The sequence below is a fragment of the Lissotriton helveticus genome, chromosome 3_1 (genome assembly GCF_964261635.1).
Source record: "Lissotriton helveticus chromosome 3_1, aLisHel1.1, whole genome shotgun sequence".
NCBI lineage: Eukaryota > Metazoa > Chordata > Amphibia > Caudata > Salamandridae > Lissotriton > Lissotriton helveticus.
The window spans coordinates 1,753,206,845-1,753,228,726 of record NC_136061.1 but is presented as its reverse complement, the minus strand read 5'-3'; the positions used below and the strand labels follow the sequence as shown (position 1 = coordinate 1,753,228,726).

General features: G+C 43.1%; 1 protein-coding gene across 6 annotated transcripts in view; it reads left to right on the top strand.

Annotated features, from left to right (window-relative positions):
• The window catches only part of TAF12 (TATA-box binding protein associated factor 12), a 76,244-nt gene that overhangs the window by 20,374 nt on the left and 33,988 nt on the right, over positions 1–21,882 (top strand). For all 6 annotated transcript variants that reach the window (XM_078682565.1, XM_078682563.1, XM_078682566.1 and 3 more), the window contains 3 exons: positions 450–704; positions 2,100–2,177; positions 3,131–3,245. In XM_078682565.1, coding sequence (XP_078538691.1) covers positions 534–704; positions 2,100–2,177; positions 3,131–3,245 — 364 coding nt within the window. In that variant the 5' untranslated portion in view covers positions 450–533. The remainder of the gene's footprint in view (positions 1–449; positions 705–2,099; positions 2,178–3,130; positions 3,246–21,882) is intronic.

The following is a 21,882-nucleotide window of genomic DNA, read 5'->3' as shown; positions in this document are numbered from 1 at the left end:
ACTTGCACAAATATTAAATTACTGCTGAATTTGAGAAGCTAGTGTGCAGATAACCATCCCTGCTCTATACAGTTTGTCCCACTCTAGGTGTATCAAGGAAGGTGATGGTTCTATCATTTCTTCATGTAAATCACACACTGGGCCTTCCACTTGTGACATTCTTCGCTGGGAATCTTCTTGTTAACAGCCTTTCTTTATTTATTACTAACAAAGACATTTCAATCTTGCCTGCTGGTTTTGGTGCAATGTGTTTGGGGTGAGGTTTTTGTATTGTTTATGACTGTGTTGTGTCTCTTGCCTGCACTTCATAGGGTGCTATGCAGGAGCTGCGGTTAAACCTCTGTTGCGCCTCATCTACAGATCTGTGGCCTGAAAAGGCTCTGTTCTTTATTCATTTTTGCTTTTCAAGAAACTTTTTTTCTATCTCCCTTTATTTCCCTTTCCTTTAGCTGATCGGTCTTGGCCCACATACCCCGAAGCAGAAACAGGACAGAGAGAAGCTCTTCGACCTCAAGGCCAAGGCCCAGCAGATTATGAACCAGTTTGGGCCTTCAGCATTGATCAACCTATCAAACTTCTCATCAGTGAAGCCGGAGCCTGTCAGCACCCCACCACTGAACTCCATGGCCAGTTCTCCTGCTGTGGCCAAGATGCCCGGTGCTACAAGTGGAGGCGGTGGCCGCATTAGTCCTGAAACCAACCAGGTACATTTGCATGTAGTGCATGTTTCTACTTGAGTAGGCTTTTTTCCAAGAATCCTACCAATAGTTCTAATAAATGGGAACTCGTTCACATGGGTTTTGCTCCAGGCTGCATATTAGGCTGCAAATACAAGGATGGGGATGGAAACACATTACAAGCCTACTAAATAATGTTCACCTAAGCTTATCACTCCTGATCATCGGTCCTATTTGTCAATCCATGACAGTCTTTATTTGCCCCCAAACTCTTTAAGTTAAAAAAAATGTTCTGGCCAACTGCCTCCTCTCTGTTTTTCTTAGCACTTTCTCCTCTGCACACAATTACTTATTATGTGGAAAGAGTGTGTGAGTGAAGTTTACTGTGCATCCTTTGTATCCTAAATTACCTCTTATTAGCTCCAACCCTTACTCTCCTTTCAGTGTCCGAGCATTTTTTGTCATCTGAACCATTCTTCGTATTATCTGAACTCTAACATTCACAGGACGGCCCCATACATGATGATGCCGTCTCCAAACTAGTGTTCCTTCTCACCTGTCCCTCATTAAATTCTTTAAGGAGTCTCTAAATCTGCAAGTAGTAGAAATATTTGCTCTGTAACTTCTCTGTGCAATTTGGGTTGTCTGTGATCTCACTGACCAAGGCTCAGTAACTCATGAGTGGCGTGCAAAGGCCTGTTGGCGAGCAAAGCTTTATTCTGAACAGAATGGGGGTAAACACCCCTGTCAATCAGCGGTTGTAGTCCTAATCCCTTGACATCCTTAATTTCATCTATCTTTTCTTGTAGCAAAGGAAATGCTTGCTACCGCTTTTTGGGGTACCTTTAGTATAATCCCCTTTCCAATGAAGTTTCTGTGGCTTAGGAATGTCCGCCTGAAATTCACTAAGGTGTACAAAAAAGTGATGGATGGAATGCACGGATTAATCTCTGCCACTGGTAGTTTTTTGGGCCGCATCTCAGTCCATCATTAGTTTTGCACACCGTGCCACCTCAGTTTGGACCCAGTCATCTATAAATCATTCATTCTCAGCTCCAGTGGGAACAGTCCAGCCCAAACTGGTTGGCCAGGTCCTCCATAAACTGAAATACAAGAAACCCAGGAATGGTTTTGCCCTAGTTAAGGCTCCCTTTTTAACTTGAACTTGAACTATTCCAGTGACAGTGTGCATGGGAACCACACTTGCCCATGCCCTCCTCACTTAGGTGCAGCACACACTGAAGTTTACAAAAAAGTGATGGGTGCAATGCTGGAATGTCCTTGGTTGCTATGTTCCAGTTCAGGGAGGACTTGGCCTGGCAGTTTGAGCAGGACTGTTCACGCTGGTGCAGGGTCAAGCCATTATACTTGTAACCGATGCCCTTCTGAGAGTTCATTTCACTGTTTTTCTCTGGATGTTAGGTTCTCACTAAGAAGAAGTTACAGGATCTTGTACGAGAGGTGGATCCAAATGAACAGCTGGATGAGGACGTTGAGGAGGTAGGAAGTGACTGGCTGATCTGAGGGGTCGGAGATTCAGGCTGCGGGGCTTGAGCACGAATGCCAGTTTACCTATATTGTGAACCTAGTGAACAAGTTGTCAATCGTGAATTCCCTTCAACAGTGTATATATTCTAGCCTTCAAATTAGAGTTCTGGTCCTGGTTACAAGTATCTTTGGGGTGCAGTGTGCATTTGGGAAGCACACAGCATTATTTGAAGGCTGCATTTGTGCAGTGTTTTTTAAACTGCTGTGTTCTTACCTGGCATGGGTGTTGCTTTAGAGCTGATACTTCCTCTGCTTTAACACTTAATGATTGGGCATAAGTGCCCCAGCATGCGGAAAACATTAGTATGGGTGTATTCTGTAATTTAAAAACCCAAGCCAAGAATTGCACGTCCACATGAAGGTTGCTCCATGTGCAGGGACACCTAAACAATCTTTTGACCTGTGTGTTCTTGCTTGCGTTTGAGTGAAGTTTGTATTGGTGTAACCCACACTGTGCTTTACCTCTAATAGAACATGTAAAGTGCTGCTGCCCTCGATTGAAGTGTTGTGTGTGTGTTTCTCTGTGGTATGTATTTTGAGACATATGTAATATTTCAGCATTTATTGTACCACTGAGTGTGAAAGAAGATGGCATTGCTATCCCGTATAATGCATGTGCTCTGCATTGGAGTGAAACTTTCATTTCTGCTGCTTTTTTTTTCCACTGCCCTTTTCTCTTTTTTGCCAAAGGTTGTTCTACTACTACCTTTGTTGTGCTTTTTCTGTGTATTAGAAACCCTTGTTTTTTGTGTGTAAGAAATGTTTGCGGGACTTCAGCGAATGCTGTATCTGTATTAGGTTTGAGAGTAGCTTCTGTGGGGCAAACATGCTCTCCTGTATATAAACTAACTTACAGCTGTTTTTGTCAGTGCATAGTTTCAGTTATTGCTTCTGTCTTCTAACAGATGCTTCTGCAGATCGCTGATGATTTCATAGAGAGTGTAGTGACGGCCGCCTGCCAACTTGCACGACACCGCAAGTCGAACACTCTGGAGGTGAAAGATGTGCAGCTGCACCTTGGTAAGATGTTTTCTACATGTTCTTATTCTGTCTTCAGGTCTCATGTGTTCCTTATGCATGCCTGTTGTGCTGTTCGCCCTTTAAGGGGCTAAAGGCTCCAGAAATGTAAGATGCATCTAAGCTAGTCCTTTTCTAGATATGACTAGGTCCGATGGGGGTGATCACAGGGATTAATAGTTTTTTTATAATGAACAGCCTACTTTGCTTGATGAGATGATAGCAGCTTTGTGAATACATTTATTAGGGCAACTGATGGTTTTTGTGAATAAAAATTTGTAGCTAATCTATTGGAAGGAAATAACACTTCTCATACTACAAGACATGAAGCGACTGAACCTCTGTTTTTTTTTTAACACTGAAATAAATTACACAGACCTGGTGACTACCTTGTTCCACTCTGCTTCAGATCTCTTCCCTGAAAAATCTAGTTTATCCTTCAAAGGTAATGGTAAGCACTTAACTGTTTGATCCAGTGCAGGATCCTGGAACACTTTTTTTTAGAAAATATTAGCCACTGCATTAGTAAAAGTGACGAGAAAAACTTGGTCATAAACAATTTTAAAGTTAAAGCTTGCCAATGTATCCAAATAGGCTGCACCACAAATATGGATAATTTCGAGACTGAAGGCATATTGTCCCAGAAAGAAATGTCCTACCTCATAAATCTGCCAGAACTCAGAGTGGTTCATCTCTCACTCAAGTCAGCTTTTTTTCTGGCTTTGAAGACCGACCAGCTCCCTTCTGGTCTTACGGACTAGATAACAAAGCTGTACAACCTGAACAAGCAAAAAGGCACCAGTAAACATACTGGGGATCCAGGCAATTGAAGTTGCTTTTTGCCAGGAATACCGAAATCAACACTGCTTATGTCCCAAGCAAAATAGAGAAGGGGGCACACACTTCTGAATTTTCAGAGGCATCATGATTGGGACTAAAACAGATGTTTTAAAAGACCTCTTCTTCAAGTCTGTTTTTCCTTAATTAGACTTCTTTACATATGCCGAAAACAAGAAATGTACAGACATCACATTTTTGTACAACCAACCGGGGTTGACAGGAAATGCCCTATTTATAGACTGGTCATGGAAATTCTTTACACATTCCTGTGATCCTGGTGGGCATATCCAGACTGAATTATTCCACGACCAGAATAATCCTTATTGTCCTAGAGCGGACAATATAGTGATAGCTCATAAATCTTTTTTTACCCGTCAAAACGTCCACATTGAGACTGCTGTGCAGACCTGGTATACTTCACAAGTTCAAGGTTTACCATTCTTAAACTTGGCTCCTCAATTCATCCAATATAGTCAGCCGAGTTTTCATGAAAATTGCATTCGCATTCTGAGAGAAATGAGATGCTCATCCACTATGGAGTGTAATTCTTTGGGGCAGCTTTCAGAAAACATTGACTTGCCAAAATGCCAGGAAGAAGGGGTACTACTTCGCTGCTGTACTTGGCCAAGTATGAATTGCAGTTTTCCTGTCACTAAGCTCATCCTGCATCCACAACAGATTATAGAAAGTGCCCTTTAATGGGATTAATTTCCCAGTCACTTGGTACAGTCCTCCCCAAACTAATGGGTTCTCTATTTGAAACAGTGTTTAAAGCTTGATTACAGCAAGTTTCATGGAAAGCTCCTTCCTGGTTACAGTGACATCTACGTGCATCACATGCAATCCAAACCCCATGCTCTTTTATTTCGCTGCACAGTATTCCATAGGAATAAAGTGGTTGTGAGGATACGTGCACCGTTCTTACGGAAAGTTGCTTCAGACTTCATGTTAATCAGTCTACAGCTTTTCCAACATTCTTTCACAATTTTTCCACTTAATCAAAAAGGTCTCTGCATACTTTAGATGTTCATGGGGGTGTATGTTAAGTTTAAGTAGTTGTTTTAGTCATTCACTCTCTGTACAGGTTTATTCATTTTCAAACAGTTCTTTTTCAAATGGGTTGTATTGTGTGTGGTTTTTTTTCCCCAGTAGTTTCTTTATTAAGCTTCGCAGTGTAGCATACATACAATGCGTGGGTGCTTATCCCAGTATGTGACAAAGCTTATATTTTCAGTTAGAAAGTTTAATAATCAGTGAGACACCCCAGCCTCTCCCATACACACTACCATGGGCATTGAGCAGTTAAGCATACTGTTACACAGTTTCAGTGGTACGGATTGAGCATAGTCTCAAGGAGGCCATACGTCCGGGGCGCCGATCAGTACGCGTGACAATACCTTCCAATGATTGAGGTCCTCTTGCAATTTATCATCAGTACTAGTTAGTGACATTTTGATTTCTTATGCAGTTGTCCATTATGTAACGTTCTATAACCAGCTTTGCATTTCAGTGCATTGCTACACGCCGCTTTGCCAGAAGCGTGAGCTGTGCAAACCTCTTCTTGACTTTAAACTTCGTTTTAATAACATCTATGCCTAGCAAACAGGCATGTGACACCAATGGCACAGTGAGGGACATAAGCGTTGAACATCGCCCCAGCACCTCCTCCCACTTGGGGCATTCCCAGACCAGATGATAGTATGTGGCTTCTGGGTCAGTACACATGAGGCAGTGTACCAGAGTATGTGGCGGTGTAATGTATGTGTGATGCACGTAGTTAAAGTTGGGCAAGCGAAGCCTGGCATTACTTGACACTTCCTTTATCAGTAGAATACTTTGTTTCCACGGTGTGTGTATGAAAGACCTGGTTCCATTCTGTCTCCCATTTTGCACGTGAACATAGTGGGTGCTTAGGTGAATCCTTCCTAATGGCCATTTAGATTTGTGTTATGATTTTGCAGACACGGTCCATCTGGACTGGTATTTCCAGGGTGGCAGCTCTCGTGGGGCAGTTTGTCTGTCTGACACACAATTCAAGCATTATTTCCTTAATGGCTCTATGTTGTAGATGTTGTCTGCTAGTAATCTGCTATTGACCATGTGCTGTCTTGAAGGAATCCATTGCAGTGGTCTCCCATATGCCAGCTATTGTAAGACAGCCCCCCTTTTCCATTCTGTCCTATCCATGTTACATTCCAGGTGGGCAAAGCCCTGTATACATCACAGCTGTAATTCTACAGCATGCGGCATGTGTGCGCGCCCCATCGCCTATGATATCTCTGCCATAGTTGTGCCATGTCTTGTATTACGCAGGGAGCATTGCTAAGGGTCCCCTGTGCCATAAATAGATAGTGGAGTGGTTAGGTGCCACTCCTCAGCACAATCTCGCAGCAAGTCCCGTCTGCTGGCGCCCATGTTGAACCAGCCAGGTGCAGACTGTAATTGCGCTGCCAAGTAATAAGCCTCTACATCTGGAACCTGCATACCCCCTCTTCATTTTTGCAAATAAGGGTGTACATTTTTACTTTGCTTCTCTTCTTTCCCCATATGGGTGTATTTATTAGGGACTGGAGCTGCTTGATTTATGTCTGGGATATAGTGTACAGGCTGCACTGCAATAGGTTCAGGACCTGGGTAGCACTTAGTAATTGCCATGCATCCAGATACCGATACGGGGGTGGCGGTTCAGGTGTCTATGGAGCTTTTTATACCTTGGATTTGTGTGAGTGTTCAGTTTGTGCCATTTGTGTTCTGAGATGGTCACCATTATGCCCAATATTGGAAAGTCTTTTTCCGATGGTATGCTGAAGGTCGAAAGTTGCAGGCTTGTTAATGTATAGAGATGCAAGGTGTTTCAAATGACCCACCTCCGTGGTCCAGGTCGACGTAGAGTGTGTTTTACTACGCTATTAGAAGGCCACCATATCTTTGCTAAGTAAACAAAATGCCTACTGCACAAGAGATCAAACTGTTAATGCTGCATTGTTAAGAAACATCCACTTAGCAGAAATGTGCAAGTAAGCTATCTTGACGTCCGTGGATACCTTTACAAGGCACTGTCTTGAATTTGACTCTTGTGCTGATGTCTAAGATGATCATGCCAAAGGTTCTTCTTTGTCTCTCTTTTTCTACACTATCGATGGGAAGGGCATGCTACTCTATTCACTGCTTACCATTATCAGTGGGAATCCCCTGACGTAGAACACAGAATTACTTGTAATCCTACCTCTCCTTTTGGGGAATCTCCATTGAAATCCTAAGCAGCCCACCATTCTTTTCAGATAAATGATAACAAATAGCTAAACTCCACAAACAGCTATATATTGCTGTGCTTATATTTTTAGGTCGAGGATAGCAGCGTACATGCGCTGCTCTGCTAGGCATGCCGTATCTCCTCCATGGGCATTGATCACGCCCCTCGAGTCTTATTGGTTCCTTTATGTGCTTTTGGAAAATCCCTTCATTTCTGGGGATAATTTTCACATTTGTTTCCCTTTTCACATTTCCCATTCATTGGGTGGCTCCCGTGCCTGGCGACTGGCCATGTAATGTGTATTATTGCTCTTCTCTGTAATTCCTTACGTTTTGTTGCACTTCTTTTTCTGTTTCCTTGTGAAAGCCCTCCTTTCAGCAGGGTTAAGCCTTTTCTTAGCGACACCTAACTATCATCCTTCCTGCGCCAGCTGCTGTGTGACTCACTGAAACAGCCCTACTTTGAGTGTGCACCGGGCTCCATTGGAGACCAAAGCCTCCTCCCCCTGCTGCTGCTGCCTGTCCTCTGAGACTTCCAGTCCTGGGTGACAGGCCTGCTCGTGCTCTCTGGGTCTTTCAGGTGTTTTCCATACTCTATCCAGTGCATGGCCCGGGCACTGACTGGAGCAAACGCAGCAGGCTTGTATTAGTTATTGGAAATAGACTCCATTAATATTTTTGGGACGAGCATGGCCAGCGCATGCACTGCTCTGTGAGGCATGCTGTATTAGAGTATGGACTTAAAGCTCCGCCCACTCTCCGCCCATATTTGTCATTGGCTTTTGTCATTGTCCTTTGTAAATGCTGCCTTCTGATTCGTCCATAGACTTGTTAGTCCCTCCTTAGGACTGACTTGTCTTCATTTGTAAACTCCCATGAGGGCTATCCCTTTTACTTCTGTTACACAGTATGTCTTATTTCATCTGTAAGCACTATTTTCTCTAACGAGTTTCTCCTTCAGCAGGCATGACATTCTTTCCTGCAACATTCAGAGCACCATGCACGCTTTCCCTTTCCAAGCAGCCAGGGACAATGGCAGACGCTTCTTTGAAATGAAATAGGTCTCGCTATTTGCATTGTAAATGACAATGCCTTTTATTTATTTGTTAATTATCAAAACAGAAAAATAAAAGGCATTGTCATTTAATTGCAAATAGCTTAAACTCTCGCAAATGCGAGACCTATTCCATTGCAAATACTTGTTTTGTATTAGTACTGTGAAAGCTCTACTGTACAAGGCACACTGTCCCTGTCGCAATCTTTGTGGCACCGTGTGGCACCCAACCTTACCTCCGCTCTATTTACAAGAAAACCTCTGTTTCTGGGTCTCTTTGGCCGCTCGGAAACACCTACTCCTCAGTAAGCATAGCAGTGTGTCCTTTACTACGTTCTCACCGAAAACCACACTTGCCGCATCCAACTCTTTACTTCAGTCCACATCACAAAGCAGCTAATTAAAAGGGGGTGCCCCATATTCACAGAAAACGCATGTACTTCACCCAGGAACCTGGCTTAGCAGCGACAGTAAAAAAAAAAAATACTAAAACATGACACAGACATGCCATATAGCTGGAAACCAACAGCGGTTAGTTGAGAGACGGTAGCTGAAGTGCCTGGTGTCCACTCACTTCACAGGCAGTGGGAGTGTGATTGAAAACAAGCCTGTAATTCTTTTTGGCAGTTTCCAATGCATGTTGCCTGCTCGTGTTTGCAAGCTTTGCTCCGTATCTCGGTATTTCTGGTTTAAAATGCCCCCAAGCTGTCACTCTCACCTCTGTGGGCTGTAATTTGCTTTCTGGAATATTTATGCCCTACATTGACTGGGTTCTCAACTATGTGTTTGGCATGTCAACGTGTTTTGCTTTTTTGATCCACAATAAAATAAATGCATGTGCAGTCTGGTCACTAGATGAATACTTCTACCAGGTTTAATTGTTGTAGCCATTTCCAGGGATATTTCACGGGAGCCATTTCTATGCATAATATTAATTAAATGCCAGTCCCAAACTGTCACACATTAGGAAGATGGCCCATTTTTGTTCCCAGTGTTTATTGCACAGGTCAGCTTGATTTGCTCTCCGTTTTCAGTCAAAAAAAAATTTCTTGAAACATAAGCCTACACCTCTGCCAGCTGCATTTGGGCACTGACCAGGCTAATAAGGAAGATTGAAGGCGCATTGCTCAGCCTTCACTGCTTGTAAAAAGATAAGCATGTTATATACATGCTGTCCAGGTTACTCTAGGACTGAGATAATGGGAAAAGGTCTTGGTAGGGAAATGGGAAAGTGACAAAGACTCTCTAAAACAGCTGTACAAATAGAAAGCGTATTGAAACTGGTTTAAAGCTGAAATGAAGTTATGTACAAGTAGCTGAACTCTCACACGCTCTCGGAACCTGCTCAGTTGTCAAGGTTTTAGTTGTAGCAATCGCTTTTGTGTATTTTAAACAACCCATTTTGCCCATAAGACTTTAGAATTAATAATATGAGGACAACAGATAAGGCACATGATCTGATATATATGAACTGGAAAACACAAATATGGTTAAATGATTTGTAACACTGCCTCTTAGATGCATCCACAGCTGCCAAGAGCGCCAGTGCAGTGGCAATATCGTGAGAAGGAGCGTGTGTCTTAGCTAACAGCAGCTCACATACAGGAACATGGAGGTTTACTTTTCAGTGTATATAAGCTTACGCCAATGCATTCTGGCATACATGCTGGTAGCTTACATTAAAACACACAGAGAGGACATGCTGAAGGTGTTGCACTTGACAGGTCTAATTGCCATATATTAGTGTTGAAGGGATTCGGCACATAAACAGAACTATGCACAGGAAATGGGAGCTCAGTGTATAGGGGCTAAGCCTTCCCACCACCTTAGTGCCCACGAACCCAGGACCGACTAGCTATAGTGTCTCACTTGCTCTTCTTCACACTCATGAGGAAGCAAATGATTAGACACCCCAGAACACAACACTCCTTGGTCTCTCAGGAATCGTGATAACAAGACACACATTTGCGCTCACACTCTTGTACCTGTCCACGATAAGAACTGACCGAAACACAAATAAAGTTTAAAATGTTTATTTTAACTATTGTGCTCTAAAATGCAGTATACAAGCCATAACCAACAGCAAAATGCATAAGATAAATACAGTTCGTATTGCAGCAAGGCCATATATCATAAAGGGGGAATGACATCATATAAAGACCGTGGAGAAAGGACTATAATGCCTAATCACCCTCCCCTTGGCAAAAATAAGTATTATTATATAATAAAAGATCTCCGGGCTTTGTCCGCAGACCCCATACCTTAGTGCTTAGATGGTATATCTACATCATAGGAGCCGCATTGCTCTTCACCCTTGGAAGCTCCTTCTCCAAGTGTGTGTTACCTAAACATGCTCCCCAAGCATGAGTTTCCAGCAGCAGCTGTGTTAGCATGTTTTGTCTAGGTGCTAGGGACTGACCAGAACGGAATAACAAGGGGAATTGTTTATCGACCTTGCTCGCAGTGTTCAGACTAAACTCCAGGAACAGGCAGAGAACGACTAAAGCAGACGGTTCTCATCTGAAATGCATAAACGGAGTCTTTAAAAAATAAAGCCATGTAGTAATGTGCACAAAAGCAGCATCATGGTTGCTAGGCTCATGCTAACTTAGCGATGACGACAATGTTCCTATCGGCCACGTGACACCCTCATCGTGGCCAGATCGTAGCACATAGAAAAACTGAGTTCAACGTTAAGCAGAGTCAAAAAATGCTTGTTTAAGAGCCAAATCAGAAAGATGTAAAAATCACGTTTTAAAACGTGTATAAAACTAGTCCGGAAATTCAATCGGATCACGTGAACCAAGGAATGCAATTCGTTCCAAAAGGTCATCCCTGTCGTTCATAGCATCCAGTTGAGCAGTCCGAATGAACAAACGTGCTCATCATAATCCGAGGCCTCCAGGAGCATATCCGGTCAACTTGCTTGATATTCGATGAAACTCCGTTGCAAGAGGCGCAGTGCTGCCTCACAGGTATTCCAGTCTGCCAACACTCCAAGTGCAGCCGCACAAATCAAATGACCGTCCCCAGAACAGGCCTGGTCATGGGCCAGTAATGGACCCATTAACAGATCATAATCTGTGTCAGTGCTTGACGCACTAGAGAGGCATACCAAGGCCCAATAGAAATGGCACCGTCAGCAGTAGAACACAGGTTGCACGCAAGTGAAGTAGGCGAAGCGAAAAGTAAGTCCATAACTTACACCAAGCATTGCCAAAGGTAAACATCCAAAAAGTTGTTGCAGTTGGTCATGGTACAGTTGCAATTGGCCTGGTCTGTGAGTACCACAAGATGGGCTGCCATTGTGCAACAGGAGCAGAAGTACCAGCACGCCACCCTCAAGCAAGAGAATCAGTGGGAACCCTCTGAATGCCTTGGAAAAAATAGAATGAATAAATGCTGGTCATACTACAAAAAATCATCTGAAAAGAGGACAGAAGGCCGGAACCCACAAGTTTAAAAAAATGAGCAAGGCCTCCAGTATCAGATGCATTGAAAATTTAGTGTATTAATTCTCCAAAATGTAGTGGGAGATTGGTGTTTAATAGTGAGTGTATCTCACTTGCGGTTCTCACCACCTGTAATTCGAAGGTCTCTCGCGCTGATGTGAGAGCCACTTCTTATTGAAACTATAGCGCTTTGAGTCTGCTTAGTTTATTGAAATCTGTTGCGAAACCGTTACTATATACGGGATGCCGGTCCGTAAGCCACAGCAGTTGTGGTTATTCAAAATAAGATAACTGCCATTTGAAAGCAATGTGAGCGCTGGAATAATAGCTGGGATGGGCGTACCTTTTATAAAAAAAAAAAACAAGCCAGATCAGGTGCTGACACGCTACAGGCGCCGTGCAATTTAACTTGTTTACAAACTAAGGAATGTCCTACTGTGGAATCGCAATTCTCCAATGTTAGGAAAACCTCCTTATCCGCGCACTGACCTCTGTAGGTGAAAGGCAAGGACCACACTTCATGGATCAAAACACTGCCCAGGGGCTCAAAGCGGCCAACCGGGATGTGTTTCATGCAAGATGTGAACTGAAATAGTGAGAAGGACAGCGAAATAACTCCATGTATTAACCACACAGCTGAATCTGTCTCGGCCACAGAAAAAGGCAACCGTTCTAATTGTTCTATATTTAACAGTGTGTAAGTTGCATCTTTCATAGACATACATTTTTGTCTATCAGTCAGTTTAAATGGTAAACATAGGGCAGAAGCATTCAAATAATCCCATGGAACTTTTCCCGTTTTGAGCGTTTGTAACGTCCATGCAAATTGCATTACAGGGCCTAGTTGATTCTGACAATGATACAACACATATAAATCATTCTGTACAATATCAATAATAGAGGACACAATATTATCCAAGGTGTAAATAAGGGATGATAATGTATTAATGCTGTTATCTACCACTTCAAGAACTTTTTCAAAATTAGATTGGTCAATTTGGCGCAGACGTACCGTACCGCAGCTTCCATCTGCGATAGTTTCTATAATTCATTATATGCCTCATAAATAAATTGTTTTTTCCAAGGTGATTTACGACCTAAAATAAAATCAGCCAAATTGATCTCACTCGACAAAAGTGACAGGTGTTGTTTTACTGACAACAGTGTGGAGTGTCCTAACCATTGCTGACACAACTTCCCAACCGAATACGTGGGAATGAAAATGTGGGAATCGTGGATCAGGTCTAGTTTGAATGAAACCTGCTGTTACATTAAGAAAACACAGTTGACATGCATTGGAACTTGTTGGCCACAACAACCATCCCAAGGGGTCGATGTCAGAAACATTTATACTACCATTTTTTACCAGAGAAAGCAATACATCAAGCGTATGATTGGTGTGTGTACGCCACGTATTGTCCTCAGCCAGTGAAGGAATAGAAGGAACAGTCACATTTTTGGCTGTAGCCAAAAAAAACAAGTAGTCTGCTGTACCATGTCATTTAAAAACTACATTTGAGTCGGAATTAAACCCCCGTGATGCAGAGCTTCAGTGCCATGGACTTGCCAACCTTTAGTCCCCCAAATTGATTTCAAAACCATGGTTTCTTTCCAATGATAGTAACCATGTAAGGACAAATCAGTTCTAAAGGAATTAGAATTTATCAACTTATTTTGAGTCAATATTAACTTGGATTGAGACGGCAAGTTTAACTTATAGAAATAGGACTCTGGATTGGACGTATTATAATCGGAGAAGTATGTGAACTTCCTCCGTGGAGCATTAGAACTCCCCTGTAAAGGTGTCGCACAATGCTCCCACTGAGTAAAATTCAAAATCGGTCTTAGCGTGTTTGTTTTATGCAAGTAATGATGACCATAATGTTGGTAACAGAATAATTCTGCATAATTGTCCGAATACAAATCTTCAGCATCAAAAGCAGCATAATATTTGAAATTGGAAAACAATGAATGAGCTGCCTGAACATACCAGTTGTCTGAATGTATGTCCTGCGGTACCACATCTAGTGAAAGGCGGAACAAGTATAGAAAGTTCAGGACCTCCTTCGGACCATGGATATCAAATGCAACGTTATCCCAAACCATGCTATCAGCAACAGGGAAGGCCGAAATGTTCACGAGGGCTTGATCACGTTTCATGATATGGGACGATGTATGAGGAGCCATAACTCCATCAACCAACTTCACAGCAGAGCTTTCTGGCAGATAATTACCATTGACTAGCAAGAAGAACACTGTTACAAACCCAATCCACATGACAAGCAAGATAACCTTGAGCACCATCCAGATGTATGTCCAGGGTGGAACCAGGTAAGTCTTTTTGAAGCAGGTAATGAAAAGACTGGCATGCGTCGGTGGAGTTGACACAGATACGGACGAAGAAGATGAATCATAGGAGAAACTTGTACGATCCATGTAATAACCGCTTGCTCCCAAACGCAACATTGGAGGCTGTGCAGAATCAGATGGATGATGTATAACTATGTCAGGAACGTCAATGAGGACCTCAATGGGAGGAGAATCATACTCAACATCTGTATTAGCGGAAGAGAAAGGTACAACAGGCAAGAAGTCAATAGAAGTTTCTAACTCCCCCTACATAACATAGGTACTAGTCGAGGAAGTTGAAGCCATCGGATTCAGTGAAACAGCTTGGCTTGTAATACTGGGAGTCACGCTATTCAGAATTGGCCATATGTTGTAGCTTGACATTGTCAATTGAAATAAATCTGTTTTCCTTGCGTCCAGGCAAAGGAGGTAAAATCACTGTACGTGTACCCTTCAATCCAAAAACTGGGACAGGTGTATGATAAGAGGGACACAATTCTTTTTTGTTCTTCAGCTTTTCTCGTACCAGGTCACAAATTTTAGGAAGTCAGCTGGTAACCGAAATCTGCACTGCTGTTTTAGTGGACAAGGGTGGATGTTCATTAGCCAGCGTGTCACAGGTCTTTTGTAGTTCATGCAGCATAGTAGAATGGTTATCTACGTCAAACGTTGCGGCATCCACCACGACATTTAGACAATCAAGGTCTGACACAAATATTTTAATGCCAAAGAGCATTTCGTATGAAGTCCGCCCACCCGGAGATCTTCTTAGGAGATTTACTGCACGTTGAACTCCATCAAATGAGTCCGCCAACCCCTGTCAGTACCTAAGACTCTAGCTGTCAAAGATTGCTAAGTCACAGTTCATTCGCTCCACTATAGAATTGCCCATGGCCTGTATGGAGACGAAAACAGCACCAGCACCCCCAATTGCGTCCTTGTACGCCTTAGAGGCAAACGCAGAACTTTGATCAGAATGGAAGGTGCCACAGGCAAAAGTCCAGGCGAAGAATCGCAACTTTCTAATGATATTTCGAGCATCAGCACTGCGTTGTGGCCAGACCCAAAGGAATCTATTGCAAGAATCAGCTGCAACTAAAATATGTGTATATGCAGTGTTGGAAGTCAAAGGACCGCAGTGGTCAAGATAAATGCAACCAAATGGTTGATTTGAAATGTATAGCTGTGTATGTGGCGGGCGTGCAATCGTAGATGGTTTAATCTGTTGACAAATGTCACAAGGTAGTACATAATTACGAGCTTGCCTGTATAAACCAAGCTACCAATAATGTTACTGTAAAATAGAAACGGTTGCAGAAACTCTGGCATGTGCAGAAGCCATGCCGTCATGTGCGGCTATGATCAAAGGAAGTCTGCAGTCCTTGTTGGTAATCAGCCGATCCCCAACGGACGGTATAGTAGCAAATGGGACTTGCTCAGGTGACAAATGATAAGAATATTTAGAAGGGAAACCCTGTGGGAACTCTGTCCCAGCAATCGCCGCATGAATATCATTATCAATTTTAGTCATGGACCTTGTAACTGCTGCTACTGAACAGGTGGCTACTACAGATTTGGCTGCCTCATCAGCCAAGGAATTACCAATAGCATGTGCTTCCACACGCTGATGGCCAAGAGTATGTATAACCTGTGTGAGCTGTAAGCTTTCTTTAAGTTCAGCCACTCGGAAACACAGCTTTTTATGCTTTATTGTGATACCTTTAGAGTCTCGATAGTCATTCTGAGACCCAAATGCCTGCACACAGTAGTAGGAATCGCACACTACAAGCGTGTTCACATAGGGATCCTCGAATTCTAGAGCTAAAATCAAAACACGCAGCTCCGCCAATTGAGCCGTACAGGCTCCAAGTGCCTTCATATGGACTATAGAAGACTTAAATTCACCATTGACTATTGAGCCAGCTACAATAGTGCAAAGCCGCTTAGCATGCTTTGACCCGACGGCCGGTTGAGCATATCCGTCGGTATAGATTATACATTTATACTGATCCAAAAGAAGCAACGACGACCGGGGAGGATGAACCTGTTCTTATTGTAAAAATGTATGTCTGCAACAAGGGATCAAAAATGAACGTGACATCAGATGATGTCAAATAACTTGCCCATTGTATCCGATGGGGATGTAAGGCTTTAGAATTCGATCCACTCGCCTTGGTCACTGCTTCTAAAGTAGATACTGGCGAAACCATAAGAATGCATGTTCCCTGCGCCAGTGAGCGTTTCTTCAGAATCGCCATCAGGACTGCAGTCAAAAAAATTTCAGTTGTGGGAAACCACATTTCCGCTGCTGTAAACTGATGCGTTTTGTATGCAATTGTTACTGTGTCGCCTTCATTGAATGTCAAATAAGTGAAACCTATTGTCCCTTGCACAAATCGTATGACCAAGTTTGTAGTATTATCATGTGTTAGCAAAATTTGATCGCAAGCAGATAAAGACTGCAAAGACCGAAGAATCATGGTATGTTCCGGAAGCCAGCTGGCAGACGAAAAAGCGGGTTGTATCAACACATAAAGCGGTTTGATAGACTGAGCATAATCAGGAATATAAGTCCTCCCGAAATTCAAAAATCCCAGCAAAGATAGTAATTTTTTCAATGTAGACGGTCGCTGCAATTGTGCACTCTTCTCCAGACAGTGGGAGGCTAACCCCTGACCTTCATTATTGAGCTTATAGCCCAAAAAGAGAACAGCTAAACTAGCGATATGTGACTTGGCAAAATTTAATTTGTATCCCAAGTCTGCAAGAGAGAGGCAATGCAATCCACTCGCACAAGATGCAGGATCAATTTGTCATCTGTCAAATAAATGTCATAGACTTATGAGAACGCATCCGGGTCAATCTTATGCAATGGAGACACAACACACGCAGTAAAAGCCCCGGGACTGTTCTTATAGCCCATAGGCAAACGTGTAAAGCACTTTTGATTGCCGACCACGGTAAATGTGGTCAAGTCACAGCTACCAGGAGCCAAATTGTGACTATAAAAACCATTGGAAATATCCATTGTTGTTTTGTATTTTGTGTGAACAATATTATTCACTAACGCAGAGCTGTGTGTGTTTTGTATTACAAATGTACTGACGTGACTGTTTAAATGTCTGTAATCAAAAACTATACGATCGGAACCATCCGGTTTTGATATTGGAGAAAGAGGATAATTCATGGATGAAACACAGGGTTCGATGACACCCTGATATTCCAATTGGGGCAAAATTTCACTTACAGAAGCTTTTGCTTCACGCCTGATCGGATATTGAGCCTGCGGCTGTGGCATAGACCGTAAAGGTTTTTCATGTGCCGACGAATCATTATCCCAGCCCACTTGACGACGATACGCAGCCGGTACTAATACCAAAGCCCATTCTACAGAGTAAGCAAGTTTAGTCTCTTCAAGGACGTAACAGTAAAAACTCGGGAGTATCACGTCTACCCCTCAGGAAGAAGACAAAACAAATGGAGGAGGCCAATCTCGCCAGCAAAATGTCATAAGAGGAGGTAAGGTTGTCCCAAAAGACTCCCTTAATGGTACATTTAATATCACCTTCAATTTGGAGGTCTATTTCAAAAAGCCTATCAGCAGGTGCAACTCGTGTGTCTGCTGTTTCCACTGTGATGAAAGTATCAGTTGCTCTCGCCTCTAGACAAGGATGGAGTGCTTCCCACACTGTGGTAACTTCCGCTGCGCTGTCGAGGAGCGTCACCGCCCATCTCCATTCAAGGAGCAGGGTTCTCACCTGCATACTTTGCTGTTAAAGCGGCAACTTTCTTCTTCTGAAACAGGGCTCGAAAAGGAGGTAGCCCCGCCGGTTTGGCTTTAACGTCAAACTGGCTTGGTGGATCAAGTCTCTGCTGAGTGGTCTTGCCTTGTCTGCGATCCTGGCGCTCTCCACCACCGAACTGTGTATCTGATGAGTCCTGTAAAAAACGAGGAGAGCGCGGATCAGGAACTTGAAACCTCCTGGTGTCTTCATTTTAGAGTAGTCACGCAAATCATATCTACGCTCAGAAGCTTCAGGTGTTGGTGAACCAGCATGCAACCCTTGCTTCTGTTGTTGCTGCAGCTGATTCCTATTCCACGTCTTTTTAGGAAAGACGGGACGCCCGTCCTTCTCAGACTGGATCTTTTGTTGCGTCTGTGTAAAAGGCTTAATTCCCAGATTATTGCGCCCTCAGGATTTATATATGTTAGTAATCAATCGATCAATCAAGCCATTTGTATAGCGCACTACTCACCCGGGAGGGTCTCAAGGCGCTTAGGGGAAGGGGTATGCTACTGCTCGAATAATCTTCGGTAACTTGAGTTGCTTATCGACGTCTGCAACCACCTCTAGGCTCTGACTCACCTGTAATCTAACTGCTTCCCCTTTTACATTAGCAAGGATCATATTGGAAACAATAGGGAATACCCCCATCAATCTCATCCCCAACTCCTGGGCAGCTTCTGCCCTGTGTTCATCCTGAACCTTTTTAAGTACGGACCGAAGAACGGTCAGGGGGGGAAAGCACAGCGAATATACCGCCGCAAACTCTTCCCCCAGGTGCTGCAATCAGCCATATTGGGAAGAAGTCCTTTAGGTAAACTCATGGTAAGGACCCTGTGTTTCTTCACTGGTGAAGTAAGTGGAAAGACAGCTTCAAGTTGCTAAAATATTTCTGCAAGGCAGTAAGGGAAATCATCCCTATTCTGGGGATGTTTACCCACCACTGAATTAATGATGATGGGACTAATAACGAGACCACCACCATGTCCTGGTGGTTGAGCAGCGGCCCCAGCCGGATCCACTTGAATATTACGTGACATAAACTGTATTCCAGCTCTATGTATATGTATCAACGATGTATGCAAATGTCTCATCTCTGCGATAGAAACATTAAGGTAAATTGGATGAGGTGTAAACCCAGCCAAAACGGGCTACATGGCCACATCGACAGATAAGGTGCCTAAACGGACCACAGAAACAGGGTGAGGAAGGGCACCATTAAACTAGATAGTAAGGGCACCATTAAACTAGATAGTATGCTGCCAAGCCGTTAACGGAACTTCAACTAATCGAGAAAGGCAATATTCCAGCGGGACCGCGGAGGCAGTATATTTGTGAAACAAATGATCATTTCCATCCACTGCCCAAAAGGTAACCCAAGAATAGAAAACCTTGAAGCGGTATGCTGCATCTGCCTCAACTACAAAATTAAAATCAGCCCCTCCATTAGAGACTCCCATGTTGAGACAAATGTGCTGTGACTGCTGTGCAGTTCGGGTCGCAATAGCGGCCGCTATAAGAAGCGCAGTACAAGATGTAAATGAGCGGTAGCACAAAAGCGGGTCAATATAGAAAGAAGAACCTTTTAAAATTCAAGCTCGAAAAACCTACATAAATCAAATATAGGAGGCTAAACCTTGACACCACAGATGTCTCCAGAAACTGGTCAGAGGATATTGTGGACAAGCGCTAGCACTTCTCAGGGGTCTCGCGAATAAGTACCAGACCAAACGTTGGTGGCGCCATGTTTCAGGGATTCTGCACATACACCGAACTATGCACAGGAAAATGGGACCTCCATGTATAGGGGCTAAGTGACACCCCAGAACACAACACTCCCGGATCTCTCAGGAATCGCGGTAACAAGACACACTTTTGAGCTCATACTCTCGTACCTGTCAACGATAAGAACTGACAGAAACACGAATATAGTTTAAAATGTTTATTTTAACCATTGTGCTCTAAAACGCAGTATACGAGCCACAGTCAGCAGCAAAATGCCTAAGATCAATACAGTTCCCATTGCAGCAAGGCCATATATCATAAAGGGGGATTTCATCATATATAGACCATGGAGAAAGGACTATAAGTCCTAACTAGGGTTGGGCGGAATTTGTGTAGTCGCACTATGCAAAGCTCCGGCAAACAGTAAAAAATCTCTGCGAGCACGCAAAAGTTCTGTGAACAAACGGAATTGCTTGTTCCGACCGTTCGCGGTGCTTTTTTCCTGTTCGCGAACGTTGTGTGCGTGCTCTGGGAGATATATCTCGCAAACACACATTTTGAAAGCACGAACTAGCAAAAAATTCAGCAAATCCGCGGATTGTGGAATTTTTGGCAATTCCGCGTTCTCCGCTGAACGTGAAATTACCCGAATTCCGCAAGCAGAACAGAATTTACAGCCCAGGCCTAGTCCTAACCACCCTCCCCTTGGCAAAAAAGTATTAATATATGATAGAAGATCTCTGGGCTTTGTCAGCAGACCCCCTACCTTAGTGCTTAGATGGTATATCTACATCATAGGAACCGCATTGCTCTTCACCCTGGAAAGCTCCCTCTCCGAGTGTGTTTTACCTAAAGATGCATCCCCATAATATCAAAACACGAGTTTCCAGAAGCAGCTGTGTTAGTATGTTTTGTCTTGGTGCTAGGAACTGACCAGAACAGAATAACAAGGGGCCTTGTTTATAGACCTTGCTCACAGTGTTTAGACTAAACTCCAGGAACAGGCAGAGTACGACCAAAGCAGACATTTCTCATGTGAAGAGCATAAACCGAGTTTTGCAAAAATAAAGCCATGTAGTAACGTGCGCAAAAGCAGCATCATGGTTTCTTGGCTCATGCTAACTTAGCGATGTTGACAATGTCATTATCGGCCATATCGGTGACATTAGCACTCAGACGTCTGACTATTAAATTAGAAGAAGAATTATCCTGTGCCTCTCTCGCAGAATTGTATCTGCTACCTGATGACTTCAACTGTAATTAACTTATTGTCACACAAGTAAAAAGGGCATTTGTAATTTAATTTCTGTTTTTCAGTAGCCAATCGCAAAAGATTACTGCAAAATGCTCTCAGAAGCACATACGTATCCCATTCACTGTGCGCAGTGCAAAAGATAACGTCTCCTTTCTGTTCGGTGCAGCAGAAATAACAGGGTGTTTCAAAAGATGCAGTTCCTTCCAACAGCAAACACATATGCCATGAAAATAACAAAGCAACAAGTAATTACAAAGCCGCCAATTTAAAAGCAAGCTTCTGTCATCTCCTTCTGTCTATAGTTACAAATTCTGAGGTTGACATACAGTGGAGTATTGTTAGCAATATTTTGAAAAACATAAATAAAAAGCCAGATCATTGCAAAACTGCTAAATGATTCAGTTCCACAGAGAGAGTTCATTTAAACATTCATCAGGGCCAAAGTTTAAAATCTTTTGTCTGTTTTGTCTGTGGCTGATATTGCGTGTTTCTGAAATTAGTTTTGGCTCACTTATATCACTGTTGCACTTGTATAAAAGTAATCGGTGCCACAGCTCTTTGCGCCAAACATGGCTGCCAGGCTGCAGCTACGTTTTGTCCCCGTTTCCCTGGAGATCACTGTGCCGCAAGACGCCTTGATATGCTTCACACACTGGGAGTTGGTGTCGCAAGGCTATGGATGTATGGGGACCGGGGACAGGATAAGTAACCCATTCTCCTTCTGCAGTGTTAGTGCTTCCACTTTTGTTAGTTTGCAACTCCTTCTGCATTATGTGACCCTCCCTTGCATTGGTAGAAAATATAATTGATATACTCCGTTATAGGCTAATGTCCCCTCAGATACATTGGGAGTGAGTCCAGCATACATTTAAACCTTTATCATAAGCATAACTGCCAAGCTTTCATATTGTTTGTGTTGTCTGTGGTG